Genomic DNA, 12,917 nt, shown 5'->3' with positions numbered 1-12,917 from the left:
CAAGAGCACAAAAAGCAACCCTCCCGTTGCAGCCCAGACCTTGTCTTCTGAGATGAAAGACCAGTACCAGTTTCTTGTATCTTCTGTATACACAAGTACAGGCATGTGAATATCCTTTTCTTAGGCTCAATGGGAACAAATCACACACTCTTCTACATACATATGTATCTTGGAGTTCATTCCATGTCAGAACCAACATCATCTGCCTTAGTGGTCGAAGAAACAAACAGATGCTAGGTTCTCGTGTCAGGCCATAATGGAAGGCCCTCCCCAAGGGAGATTTTAAAACATCGTAGTCCTGGTCCCACTTCCAGAGACGGATTCAACTGGCCTAGGACACAAACACCCACTCTTTTCCCTGAGGACCATCAAACTTGAAGGCTAGAACTAATCCCCCCATCTGTGCTCTGGCTCCTGCAGCCTCCAGACACCTCAGGGATCTCATTCCACCCAGGTGTTCTCCGGTCTCGCTCCCTCTATTCCCTCCCCTACCCACATTTAAACATGTTCTCACCTCCCTTCAACCACCTCCACCATCCGCCACTACTGCCACTCTTCCTGCCTTCCCTTCACAGCCAAGTCTCTCCGCTCACTTGACCTTCCATTTACTCTTCAGACCCCTTAGCTTCCTCTCCCCAGATCACCAAGCTCTTTTCCGGCCTTATCTTTCCTCTCAACTGACCCTAGATCACACTTCTGAAGTACTTCCTTATGTTGCTTCTTCAACCTTACCACCATTCAGCTGGTTGGCTGGAAGTGAACAACCAGGCAGAATGTACGGAAGTACAGCCCTATGCACCCAGGATGAAAATACTGGTGGCAACCACGTTAGATGCCGCGGCTAAACTGGTGAATGCAGGCCTTGCTTCTTCACGGTCCTCCGGTTTGGGAAATCTGTATTTGCAGGAGGCAGAGATGGGAGTTTGCTGCACTCAGCAACACCAGGAGTCAAGTCCTAACAAAACTGGGTACAGTGTGGAACACTTTAAGGGGGAGAGGTTTATTAGATATCCAAACCAAAATAGCAAATACGCAATTGAAAACATCATCTATAGAGCTCAGGAGAGAGAAGCTGATACAAACTTGGGTCTTCAACAGAGATGGTATTTAAAGCCATGAAAAGAATGTGGGTTTCAATAAGGGAATGAGCGTAGACAAGTCCAAGAACAAATCCCTGGGAAAAGGTTAGAACTAAAGCAAGAGACAGAGGCGCAAAGTAACACATCACTGCAGAGCGAAGCTAAGAAAGTGGTTCAAGAAGAACTGGTCAACCCCGTCGAACAGGACTGAACGTCAAGTGGCAAGACTGGACCTCTCGATCTGGCCAGCACTGCTAACCTTGACACGTGCTTTCAGTGGAGTGGCAAGCCCGACTGGAGTGCTTTCACAGTCAAAACTGGAAAAGCTCATGTGGAAAACTCTTTTGAGGAATCATACTATAAAAAGGAACAGTAACTAGAGACGGACATGGCCTGAAAATAAAAAGGAACAGTAACTAGAGACGGACATGGCCTGAGACCCATCCTGAGTCTCATAAAATGTGATTTTTTTTTGAAGGGCATCTAATACTCTACGTTTTCAGAACAAGCAAGGAAATCCCACAGTGTTCTCTTGCAACTGTTTCTATCTACTAGAAATTATTTTGCAGACTTTCGGCTAATTGTCACAAAGCATTTCACTCTTAAGAGCTAGTGTGAAGTTCCTATAGGTATTACACATACCATTTAGCCCACCAGGGAGGAAATATGCTCGGTAAACTTGCGCAAGGCCGCCCCAGTCCAGGGTGCTCTAGAGAAAAGGCAAACTGCAGACTTACTACTGGTTGGATGCTGTTTTTCAAACCGACTGTTGGGTGAAATCACAAGTGATTTCCTTCCTGCTAAGATACATACCACGAATATTTTCTAAATATGTATGCACAAATGCGTATGTGCTACATGTGCTAATTTAATTTCCTAAGTAAAGTTCCGCAAAACATCTGGGTCAAAGTGCACTCTGCATTATCAAAAAGGATGAACCAGAGCGGGGGAAATGCATGACAAAGTCTTTACTTTTAAATGATTATCAGTACATCAAGTAATAACATGTAACAAGTTCTTGAATTCTATCATCTAATAATTTTGATTAAGAGTAACTAAAAGCAGCCTGAACAATATATACTAGTATTTGTTGTTCTACCCTTAGCCAGAAAGGACTATTTTAAGGCTGGCTGCTGCTTCGCACAAGTTACAAATAACTATTTACTACTTTTTCATAGATAAAGCCCCTGACCTTCAAGAAAGCTTTAGGGAAAAAAAATATTTAATCCCTTTCTTTCTTTAAACAATATGTTTTGTTCTTGTTTTTTGTTTTTTTTTACTACATCTAAGAAAGAAAAAGTACTGATATATATGTTGCTTGAGCTACAAGGCAGAGGAAAACCGACAACGCATACACAGTAAATTTCTAAGACATATGAGGTAAAAGGAGAAAATCTTTGGGTAGGCTCTACGTTTGTACAAAGCAGCTAGACTTGTTATTCTCCAAAAGTGACGGGATCTACTACATAATATACAGAAATAACTTAATGCCTTTTCACAAGGATGTAACTACTCAAGCTTTGCTGAAGCTTCGTATTCCATGAAGGCATCTAAAATGCCAATCCGCACGCAGAGCTGCTCCTTCCTCCCCTATCCATTTATGCGGTAGTTTTCGTGGATTTCTGGCCGGATGTCACAGACAAAGGCCAGGAGGTTATCCAGGACTTCATCCCTGTTCTGCTGGAAGTACTTCTGGAGGATGGTCATCTTCTCCTGGGTCTCCTTCTCCACTTCAGTGCTGCAGCTGCCGTGGGATCCCAGAGCCTGGAGTCGGGGGCAAGGACACACAGGGAAGGTCAGGTCGGCACTCTGGCTGGCCAGCTTCCTTAGTTCTGGAGAAACCCAGTCTCACCAGTGAATACAAATAATCAGCAACGGACAATGGAACCTTGTGACTGAAGAGCATGTGGGAAGGTGGTGTTCCCGGTTAATGGGAACAAAAACTGAGGCAATCGCTTTGGTGACCAACCTTCAACCATCTATCAAAAGGTAAACTGCACGGCATTTCCATGACTCAGAAATTACCCCGGAGAGCAATATATTCGCTCTCTCTAGAGTCTAATGTATAGCCTAACCGAAGACTGGAATGAACCCAAAGAGCCAACACCGAGGACTGGTTAAACAAATTATGGTGCATCTATACCAGAGAACATTCTCAGCCGTAAACAAAGATAAAGGAGATGTGTGCAGCGAGACGGAATGAACTGTAAAATATGCAGTTTTAGGGGAAAAAGCAAGATATAAAATGGTGTCAGTGTGGTTAGTAAATGTGTTTCCTTGTGTAGTTTTAAAAAGGAGAGATAAATGGTGGTATATATTTAAAAAAAAAACAAAAACCTCTTAAAAAAATAAACACAAAGGATGCAATTTTGGAGGAACACACAGTTTCACCGCTACCGGTCCATGCTCTAGCTCTTACATTCAGCAGCAGATTCACCAGTATTATGACTACAGGCATCTATTCTTTCAAATATAAATATTCGAGCAGAATATGCAGCAACTATTAATAGTGACAGTTTCTGCGGAGGACTGCAGGTCTGGGTGGGAGGGAGACTAACTTCATTGCTGCCCTATTTTACTGCTTGAATTTTTTGCCGTATTCATGTCTTACCCTTTCAATCTCCATTCACAATTTAACACACACTGACGGATAAATTTTATTCTATCCTCAGTCTTCACAGTATGGCCAGCTTTCTGTCAAGTTTATGCCTACTTTGTTAGAATGATTTTTTTTTTTTAAATCACTATAAGCCCTTTATTAACAGGTCAGTAACAAAGGGAGAAAGCTGTAAAAATACTTTTCTTGGAGGCCCTGGAGGGGCAGGCACTGTCAGAACTTACCAGGCAAGGGAAGGCAATCCAGCCAGGGGCTGAACGGAGGTCAGGGCCCTTCTAGGGAGCAGCTGACCCAGGGCGCTGAAAGGGGGGATGGCTTGGACCTCAGGCAGGGACTGTGCAAACGCTGAGGCCACTCAGCGAGTGATGGGGTGAGGGATTCCCGGAGGAGGCCCAGAGCACCCTGTTCCCCTACATGGCACACACGTGTGTCCTCGTGAGAGCCAGCCAGCGCCTACATGCAGCTTACAGACAGAAAGCAGAAGGAGGGGTCCCCCGGCAGGATTGGGGGTGGGGAGGGCTCATCCCAGAGCCTGAGGAAAGAGCTTAGGGAAGTCTTCCTATCAGGGTCTTGAAGACAAAACTTTTGTGTGTCTGACCCCCTCTATCTTCTAACCTGCTCTTGCCCCTTTCCGTATGTATTAACTATATCCCTCCCTAGCTGTCCACACACAACAGTGCGCAAGAAGAAAGCCTTCTCTCGCAGGTCACCTCGTCCTCCATAACCGGTACGGAGGCCACCACTCCCCTTGGGGAACATGCAAAGATTCTAACCCACGTTTCCTCAATTCAACCTTAGGACTCTTCCTACTTTATTGTAACTGTTCATATTGGCAAAATAGAGGGGCACGTTAGCTCAGTTGCTAATTCTTATTTTTAAAGGTTCAAAACCCTACTGGGAGTGAGGGGTAGGGGACGGGGGACACTGCCTCTGTTCTGTGAATATAAACTGTATGTCAGGCCTCAGTCAGTTGTGTCCAAGCTAAAGGGGTTACACTGAACACTGCTAGGAAACCTCAGAGCTCATGCTTGCACCCACAGCACCGCTCCTATCTCTACAAGCAACTGCAGCATCGACGTGCAAATAAGCCGAGGCAGCTGCCCTGACGAGAGGGCTTCCACACTGTTTTGTGGGCAATCTGACGGCTGACAGCACCAATCTCCCCAGTTCAAGAGTCAGAGATGTTTCAAGTTTTAACAGCACCGGGACAGTCCAGTGCAAAGATGAAGGACACTTTTGCTACTTACTGCAACGAGGGAGGCATGTGCCTTTAATCACAGGACTTGGGCCTGGGAGGGCGTGTGCCTGGAACCAGTGAAGGTTACAAGGGAGAACTTGAGAATGAAGCCCACAAAGACAGGGGCAGAATTGAGAGATGGACATAATGTCCTGAGAGCATTACTGAAGCTCCTGGATCAAAATAAAGTTAACCTTTCACCTGGGTCTTTAATTACATAAGCCAATGAATTCCATTTTGTGTAAAACCAGTTTGAATTGTTTTCTGTCACCTGTATCCAAGAGTCCTGCTAGAGTTTCTTTTCTCTGTGAAGCCCTCCTCCATCCTTTCCCCTTTCCAGAATTCCTGCTTCGTGATCTGTTGTTGCACTCTTATCGCACACATCTGCTGCGAAGTGTCTCCACCATACTGGGTGGGCTCCTGCTGATGGAGGTTATGACCACCACAGCCCTTCTCACGGCTGTGGGTCTGCACGACTATCCTTTTATTACTGAGTCTCCCTGACCATCAGACTGTTTAAGCTAAGCTCCATGAGGCAGGGACCGTGTCTATTTCTGTTCACAGCTCATCCCCTGGCATCTGGCACAGGTTAACAAGTTCAATACACATTTGTGAAATGACTAAGTGAAGGCTAGGACTCAAAGTTAGTTAAAAACTGATTCTCTAGGGGCGCCTGGGTGGCACAGCGGTTAAGCATCTGCCTTCGGCTCAAGGCGTGATCTCGGCGTTATGGGATTGAGCCCCACATCAGGCTCCTCTGCTATGAGCCTGCTTCTTCCTCTCCCACTCCCCATGCTTGTGCTCCCTCTCTCGCTGGCTGTCTCTATCTCTGTCAAATAAATAAATAAAATCTTTAAAAAAAAAAAAAACAACTGATTATATAGGAGACTCAGCCTGGACATCCAATAGCCAAATTTTCAAATTTCAACCAGAATCACAACCTCCAAGCTCTGTTGTGTATTTTGAGAGCCTGGGGAAACGGGAAGAGGAGGAAAGCCTCAGGAAACTAAAGCAGTAATGAATATAAACCGGGCCCACCGCAGCTTCCTTGGCCTTGAACTCCTTCTCTCTTTGCAGGCGGTATTGTTCAATTTCAGCCTGAGCTTCTTCTTTGGCCTGCTTCAGCCTCCGGTTCTTTCCTGTTTTCAAAGGAAAAAGCTACATCAAGAAGTGGTTAAAAGACAAGGAGAAGAGGAAGCAGAGACTGAGATGGTAAATTCTAACAGTAAACAAGAAAAAAAAGTTTTAAAGGTACAGTCCCAAGAGACACACACAGGAAAGAGGGAATTCAGAGCTAACTGACAATATAGGTTCCTGCCTCCTCCAGGCTGTACTTAATTAGGAAGTGACTAGGTAAAGAGGACCATCTTCCATAACTACAGAACGTAAATGATGGACACATTCTGGAATGTGTCAGAATATTCTCTCACTCTCCACTATTAAGAACCAAGACAAAATGAGGGACATTAGCCATCTGGAGAACTCTTCCTCTTCCTAAGAAGTAAACACCTAGTGGAGCTCTGCTTAGAAGCTGAGCAAGGAGACTAATATGCTCCCAAGGGACATCAACCTAAAATGTAACTAATGAAACAGATGATGTAATATTGGAAACTAAAAACCATGCCTGTGCACAAGAAAGTAAGTAATGAAAGGGTTCTGGGAAGGAGTCCTGAATGGGGAGCACTGGATGGTTAAGACTGCACAAGCATCTAAGAAGTGAGGAGACACAGGTCCTCTGGTTTCTTGAAGAGAATAAACATACAGCTGAAAAAACTCTCTAGATGCCATCAGAGCCTGTATGAAAACAGACCATGAGACCAACCAGCACATATTCTTTTCTTTGAATCTTTGCTCACTGATCAAACCTCTGATACCCAAATTGCGGGGGGAAAGGGGGAAGAGTCTTAGATGATCAACCTGGGCATTTATCTAATTTAGAGCATAAGACATCCTGCATCTAAAAGTAAGCTTTGTTAGACATCACTGTATATCAATTTCCCAAATCCCACTCAACCCACGTGGATGAATGAAATGGAATCTGACCTCCCACTTGCTAATGCAGAACAGGATCTGGATGTATAATGACCCCACGACATCAACACTCCATGATGTCTCTGGTAAAGCAATCAGAGCATCCAGAGACTATTTCTGCAAGTGTATTTTACTCCAGTCTTATTCAGGGCCTACTGCTGTCCACGTGAGCCTACTTCTACCCCTGTCCTCCACATGCCATCCCCTCCTCACCATCTATATTCAAAGCCGTATTTCAAAGCCAAAGATCTTTTCCAAACCAACAATATACAAATGATATTTATGGCTCAAATATTATGCTAGCTCCACATAATTTCACAATACCACTCTCCTCGTCACTCCCAACTACCACAGGTCTCTGAATTAAGATAAAATCACTCTCTGCCCGTCACAATATCTTCAAAGTTCAATTCTGACAGACTTCTCTGAAAACCAAAAATATATATTTGAACAGAAAATCATGTTTCTTTTAAACCTTATTTTTCAGGGAGTCAATATTTTGTTTTACTCCATTGAAATAAACTGTAACACAATTAAGTTTTACGGTCCAAAACAATGATTTCATGAAAAACGTAGGTTGGACCATTTTGTCACATCATGCACTGCCTCTTCCCAATTCTTAACGGGCAAGTTAACCATAACCACAGATCAAGAAAAGTAGTGATTCTTTTCAAACTGTAGTTCTTGTCAATACTTCTGTTCCTAATTTCTGCAAATTCTGAAATGTATACCAGCCATAAACTCACTCCTTTAAAACAGATTCATTCAGTAAATATGGAATAGCTATCTGAGATATACAAGACCATGCACCAAGCTTGATGAGACAAGGAAAAATGTAAAATGTGATCCCTACCTCCAAGACACTCAGAATTATTTTTTTTAAATGATGTCAGTTCTTTTTTTTTTTTTTTAAAGGATTTTATTTATTTATTCGAAAGAGAGAGCAAAGCAGGGAGAGTAGCAGGCAAAGGGGAGAGGGAGAAGCAGGCTCCCCGCTGAGCAGGGAGCCCAATGTGGGGCTCGATCCCAGGACCCTGGGATCATGACCTGAGCTGAAGGCAGATGCTTAACGACTGAGCCACCCAGGCGCCCCACTCAGAATTATTCTCACCATATTCCAAGTATTTGTTCCTGCACCTCCCCCAAATAATCTCACATGGTTCCTAAACGGACACAACTTCTGTTACTAATGAGCCATCACAGGACAAACTCTGATAAGTCATTATGGAAATACTTTATCAAGAGCACGATGAGAAATAGTCTATGAAGAACACAGAACTTTCCAGTCACCAGAGCAAGAATAAAAGGCTTGTTCCCATCTCCAGCTCCCTCAAAGAAAGCTTTTCCTATGAAACACAGAGCATCACACAGCCCCTAATCCAGAAAGTACAAGAGCCATGCTTGAAATCTACCTGGGTGTGGGATAAGTGTAAGACTTAAATACAGGAGAAGCACCAAGGAATCACTAAGATTAATAGTTCTTGCTATTTTATCCTTGCATGGAAAAAGAGACCTCTAGGCCACTGTGCTGCTTCCCAGGGTATGGTCAAATCATTTCTCGAAACCTCATTTCACCCATCTGTATAATAGGGATAGAAATACCTATCTCGCCAGATGGGGAAATGAATACATACAGCTGAATTACACACAGTCCCTGTAATCCAGGAGTTTAGTCTAGTGACTGCGCCATATAAAGAACCAAGTTATTGCACAGCGATGACAGACATAAGCTCTTAGGAAGGACTCCTGGCCTAGTCCGAGAGAAGGACAAGGCGGGGAAGGCTTCCTGGAAGAACTGCTTGCTGCCTACATTTTGAGATCTGAAGGGCGACTAAGTGTTAGAGAAAAGACAGTGGAAACTAGGGAAAAGCACTTCCAAGCAGAGAAAAGAGCTGTGCAAAGCCTTGCAGGTGAAATAAGGCATCACGGTGGTTCAGGATACCTGGAGGAGAGAACCTAAAAATGAGGTAAGCGAAGAATGCCCGATCCAAAAAACGCTGCCTACACCCTATGAAGGAATCTGGCCTTCATTCTGCGGGCACTAAACGTTTGTTGACTGTAAAGGGGGTGGGGAAGTCCTACTTGCATCCCAGGAGAGGGGGGGGCTCTGACTGAAGTGAGGAGAATGGACTTCAAGGAGGAGGCGGCTTTCTCCCACTCACCAGTCTAGATTAGATTCACGTGAAGTTCTTGAGCAACCTTACATTTCTCAACTCTAGCCCTCCTGGCACCTGCAACTAACCCACCCAGTATCTGCCTCCTTCACTGGGATCTGAATACCGTGCTGATAGAGACACTGGTGCAAGGCGTCTGGCACATATTAACCGCATTTTTAAAAAAAAATTTTTTTAAAGAAACTAACGAATCGGGCTGGTACCTGAGCCTCAGAAAATCTAGTGTCCCGGACTAAGATGCTAGCTGTAAGGATAGGGGAAAGTGAACAGCCATAAACACCCTGACGACCGACTAAACGTGGCGAACAAGAGAAGGAGACGTGGCAAAGAGAACTCTGTTTCTAGACTGAGCAACAGCGTGGATGGTAGCTCTGTACACTGAGAGCAAGCCAAAGGAGCAAGCGACGGGGAAAGACGACGAGTTCCGTTTAAACAGCCCACGTCACAAGCCTCCCAGGCCCCAAGAAGGTCATCCACCTACTATTGTTTCCTCGCCCTATCTACTGCCCCGCATCGCAGCTTCCAGACGACCTAAAAGCCTTCCGAGGGCGCCCGGGTGGCACAGCGGTTAGGCGTCTGCCTTCAGCTCAGGGCGTGATCCCGGCGTTATGGGATGTTATGGGATCGAGCCCCACATCAGGATCCTCCGATATGAGCCTGCTTCTTCCTCTCCCACTCCCCCTGCTTGTGTTCCCTCTCTCGCTGGCTGTCTCTATCCTGTCGAATGAATAAATAAAATCTTTAAAAAAAAAAAAAAAGCCTTCCGGAGCCTCAGATCCAGAGAGCTTACAGACACACAAGCTTCCGCGACTGTCACCACCCCCTCCACACGGCAGTTTTGGGGGCCTCATCCACCTCCCACCTCCCGCGCGGCCTGGCCGCATTCTCCGCACCCGCGCCACGCCTGGTCGCCCCACCCCGAAACTCACGTTTGCGGGCCTCCGACACCTTCTCGGCAGCCCGCTTCTCGGCCTGCAGCAGCTGCTGAATGCCCTGCGACTGGCTGGCCATGGCGGCGGCGACTCTAAGGCCGAGAGAAGCGGCCTAAATCGGTTCGAGCGGGTGCCTCGGGTCAGCTGACCCAGCCGCCCAGGATCTGCGCCTGCGCCCTGAGCCGGCGCCCCGCCCACCGTCACGTGACGACCGCAGCGCCGCGTCAGCTGATTGCACTCGGCGTCTGGTGACTCGAGCGGGAAGGGGAGGGGCGGGGATGGAGGGGCAGAGCTTCGCGGCTGCGCCTGCGCAGGATCTGTCTTCTGTCTTCCACCCCACCCCACTCAGCCTCGTTCTCCTTGAATGGCGCCTGTACCTTGGCTGGTTCCGTTGCTGTGGCCGCACTGCCACGTCGTTATTGCTGTAATCCCTCATTTTGCAACATGCCCGCATTAAGGTCGGGAGAGAAGGAGTCAGGCCAAAACACAAATAGCTTCCCCGATTTTGCACTCTGTTTTACTCTCTCCCCCCCTTTCTGGAATGTTCCTTGACTCTTAAATGTATTAGGAGGCACGTTAGGAAAATTCTTACCAGGCGCGGGGGATAGAGGTGGATTGGGAATAAGGTACGTGGAGACAGATCTGCCATTAATCTGCCGTGTCATTTGGGGGAGGATGCTTTCCCTCTCTGTACTCCAGTTCAGGGTCGAGTTGGACTATTTTCCATAAATATTTGATGAATGCCTGCTATGATCCTACACCACTGTTGATACTGAGGAAATAGCAGAGAGCAAGACAAAGTCCCTGGTAGAGTGCATGGTTGATGGACCAAAAAAAAAAAAATGCAAACTGATAAAGTAATGAAGAAAAATGCAGAGCACTTTAAGAAGAGGGGGATATGGAGGTGCCTGTGAAGGCTTTTCCACAGAAGTGGCATTTAAAATGAGATCAACAGAGTAAGAAGTTAGCCAGGAAAAGATAGTGGGGGATAGTGGGGAGTTAGGGTTGATTAGTGGAAAAGGACCAGCACGTGTGGATTTGGGGGAAGCAATTTGGCACAGAGATATCCCCGAGCACAAATAGGTAGATAGGAAGCCAGTAGTTAAGTTTACAATATGACAGGTACTGCCCTAAACACTTGACTTGCTCCTGACAACAACTCTGTTTTTTTTATAATGATTTTTTATTATATTATGTTAGTCACCGTACAGTACATCCCCGGTTTCCGATGTAAGGCTTGATGATTCATTAGTTGTGTATAACACCCAGTGCACCATGCAATACGTGCCCTCCTTACTACCCATCACTGGCCTATCCCATTCCCCCACCCCCCTCCCCTCTGTAGCCCTCAGTTTGTTTCTCATAGTCCATAGTCTCTCATGTTTCATTCCCCCTTCTGATTACCCCCCCTTTCTTTATCCCTTTCTTCCCCTACTGATCATTCTAGTTCTTATGTTCCATAGATGAGAGAAATCATATGATAGTTGTCTTTCTCTGCTTGACTTATTTCACTTAGCATTATCTCCTCCAGTGCCGTCCATGTTGTAGCAAATGTTGAGAACTCGTTCTTTCTGATAGCTGAGTAATATTCCATTGTATATATGGACCACAACTTCTTAATCCAGTCATCTGTTGAAGGGCATCTCGGCTCCTTCCACGATTTAGCTATTGTGGACATTGCTGCTATGAACATTGGGGTGCATATGGCCCTTCTCTTTACTACGTCTGTATCTTTGGGGTAAACACCCAGTAGTGCAAGGGCTGGATCATAGGGTAGCTCAATTTTTAACTTTTTAAGGGACCTCCACACTGTTTTCCAGAGTGGCTGTACCAACTTGCATTCCCACCAACAATGTAGGAGGGATCCCCTTTCTCCACATCCTCTCCAACAATTGTTGTTTCTTGCCTCCTGACAGCAACTCTAAAGTCATGTTATTAACTCCTTTCTATAATAACCAAACTGAAGCTCAGGGAGGTTAAGTTAACTTGCCTAAAGTCACTACTCCCCTATTAACTGTTAGATGGAGTCTTTGAATGGAGCCAGGCTTGCAAAGTGAAACATCTGATCCACTGTGCCCTTCTGCAAGAATCTTGTGGACTATGGGAAGGACCAGATGGTCTCCTGGAGTCCGCCAAGCACTGGGAACAAAGTAATGCCAGACCGTTTTGAAAGAAATATCTCTGCCGCCGTCAAGGAGAAGCCTCATTCAGGGCTCAGGACATTTTCCTTTGATGGATGTTGGAGGTGGGGGTTGGTAAGAAGGCTGAAATCCAGAACACCTATTCTTTCCTTATAAAAGAACCAGTGCTTGACTAGTCTCTGGGACTTTAAGCTCAGTCAAGGATTTCCTGGGAAGATTTGTCGTTTTCAGTAGTCTATGAAAATGTAATTTATCCAATCAATCAACAGAGGACAACACATACTTCTAAGAGTGGCAAAAGGATTAAGAGATGATGGTAGCTAAAAAGTGGAAATAGCCCAAACGCCCATCAACTGATGAATAGATAAACAAAATGTGGCATATCCACACAATGGAATATTATTTGATCACACACAGGAGTAAAGTACTGACACATGCGGCACTATGGATGGTAACATTATGCTAAGTGAAAAAATGCAGGCACAAAAGAGCATATGTTGTGCCGTTCCACTGATGCGAAATGTTCAAAATAGGCAAATCTATAGACACTGAAAGTAAGTTCGTGGCTAGCCAGGAGCTGGGGGAGAGGGAACGAGGAGTGATGGCTAACTGGTATGGGGTTTCTTTTTGGGATCATGGAAATGTGACGGAATGAGGTAGCGATGACGGTTGCACATCTCGTCAATGAAAATACTTAAAATACCAA

General features: G+C 45.5%; 1 protein-coding gene across 1 annotated transcript; it reads right to left on the bottom strand.

Annotated features, from left to right (window-relative positions):
• Nucleotides 1-979: 979 nt before the first annotated feature.
• Nucleotides 980-10,280, bottom strand: ATP6V1G1 (ATPase H+ transporting V1 subunit G1). The gene is made up of 3 exons (XM_026513844.4): nt 10,068-10,280; nt 5,972-6,072; nt 980-2,843 (listed from the first exon to the last, which is right to left on the bottom strand). The coding sequence occupies exons 1-3, from the start codon at nt 10,147-10,149 to the stop codon at nt 2,670-2,672; spliced, it is 357 nt and encodes a 118-aa protein (XP_026369629.1). The 5' UTR covers nt 10,150-10,280; the 3' UTR covers nt 980-2,669.
• Between the last annotated feature and the right edge of the window lie 2,637 nt (nt 10,281-12,917).

Source organism: Ursus arctos, unplaced genomic scaffold (genome assembly GCF_023065955.2).
Source record: "Ursus arctos isolate Adak ecotype North America unplaced genomic scaffold, UrsArc2.0 scaffold_18, whole genome shotgun sequence".
Classification (NCBI taxonomy): domain Eukaryota; kingdom Metazoa; phylum Chordata; class Mammalia; order Carnivora; family Ursidae; genus Ursus; species Ursus arctos.
The sequence above is the reverse complement of the archived record's forward strand: the minus strand, read 5'-3'. Positions and strand labels throughout refer to the sequence as shown.

Excerpts from the sequence above, each read along its gene's own strand:
- ATP6V1G1 (XM_026513844.4), bottom strand. The coding sequence starts at position 10,149 with ATGGCCAGCCAGTCGCAGGGCATTCAGCAGCTGCTGCAGGCCGAGAAG. Across the intron at positions 6,073-10,067 it reads GGTGTCGGAGGCCCGCAAAC|GAAAGAACCGGAGGCTGAAG; the intron begins GTGAGTTTCGGG and ends CTTTGAAAACAG. Across the intron at positions 2,844-5,971 it reads TCAAGGCCAAGGAAGCTGCG|GCTCTGGGATCCCACGGCAG; the intron begins GTGGGCCCGGTT and ends CCCCGACTCCAG.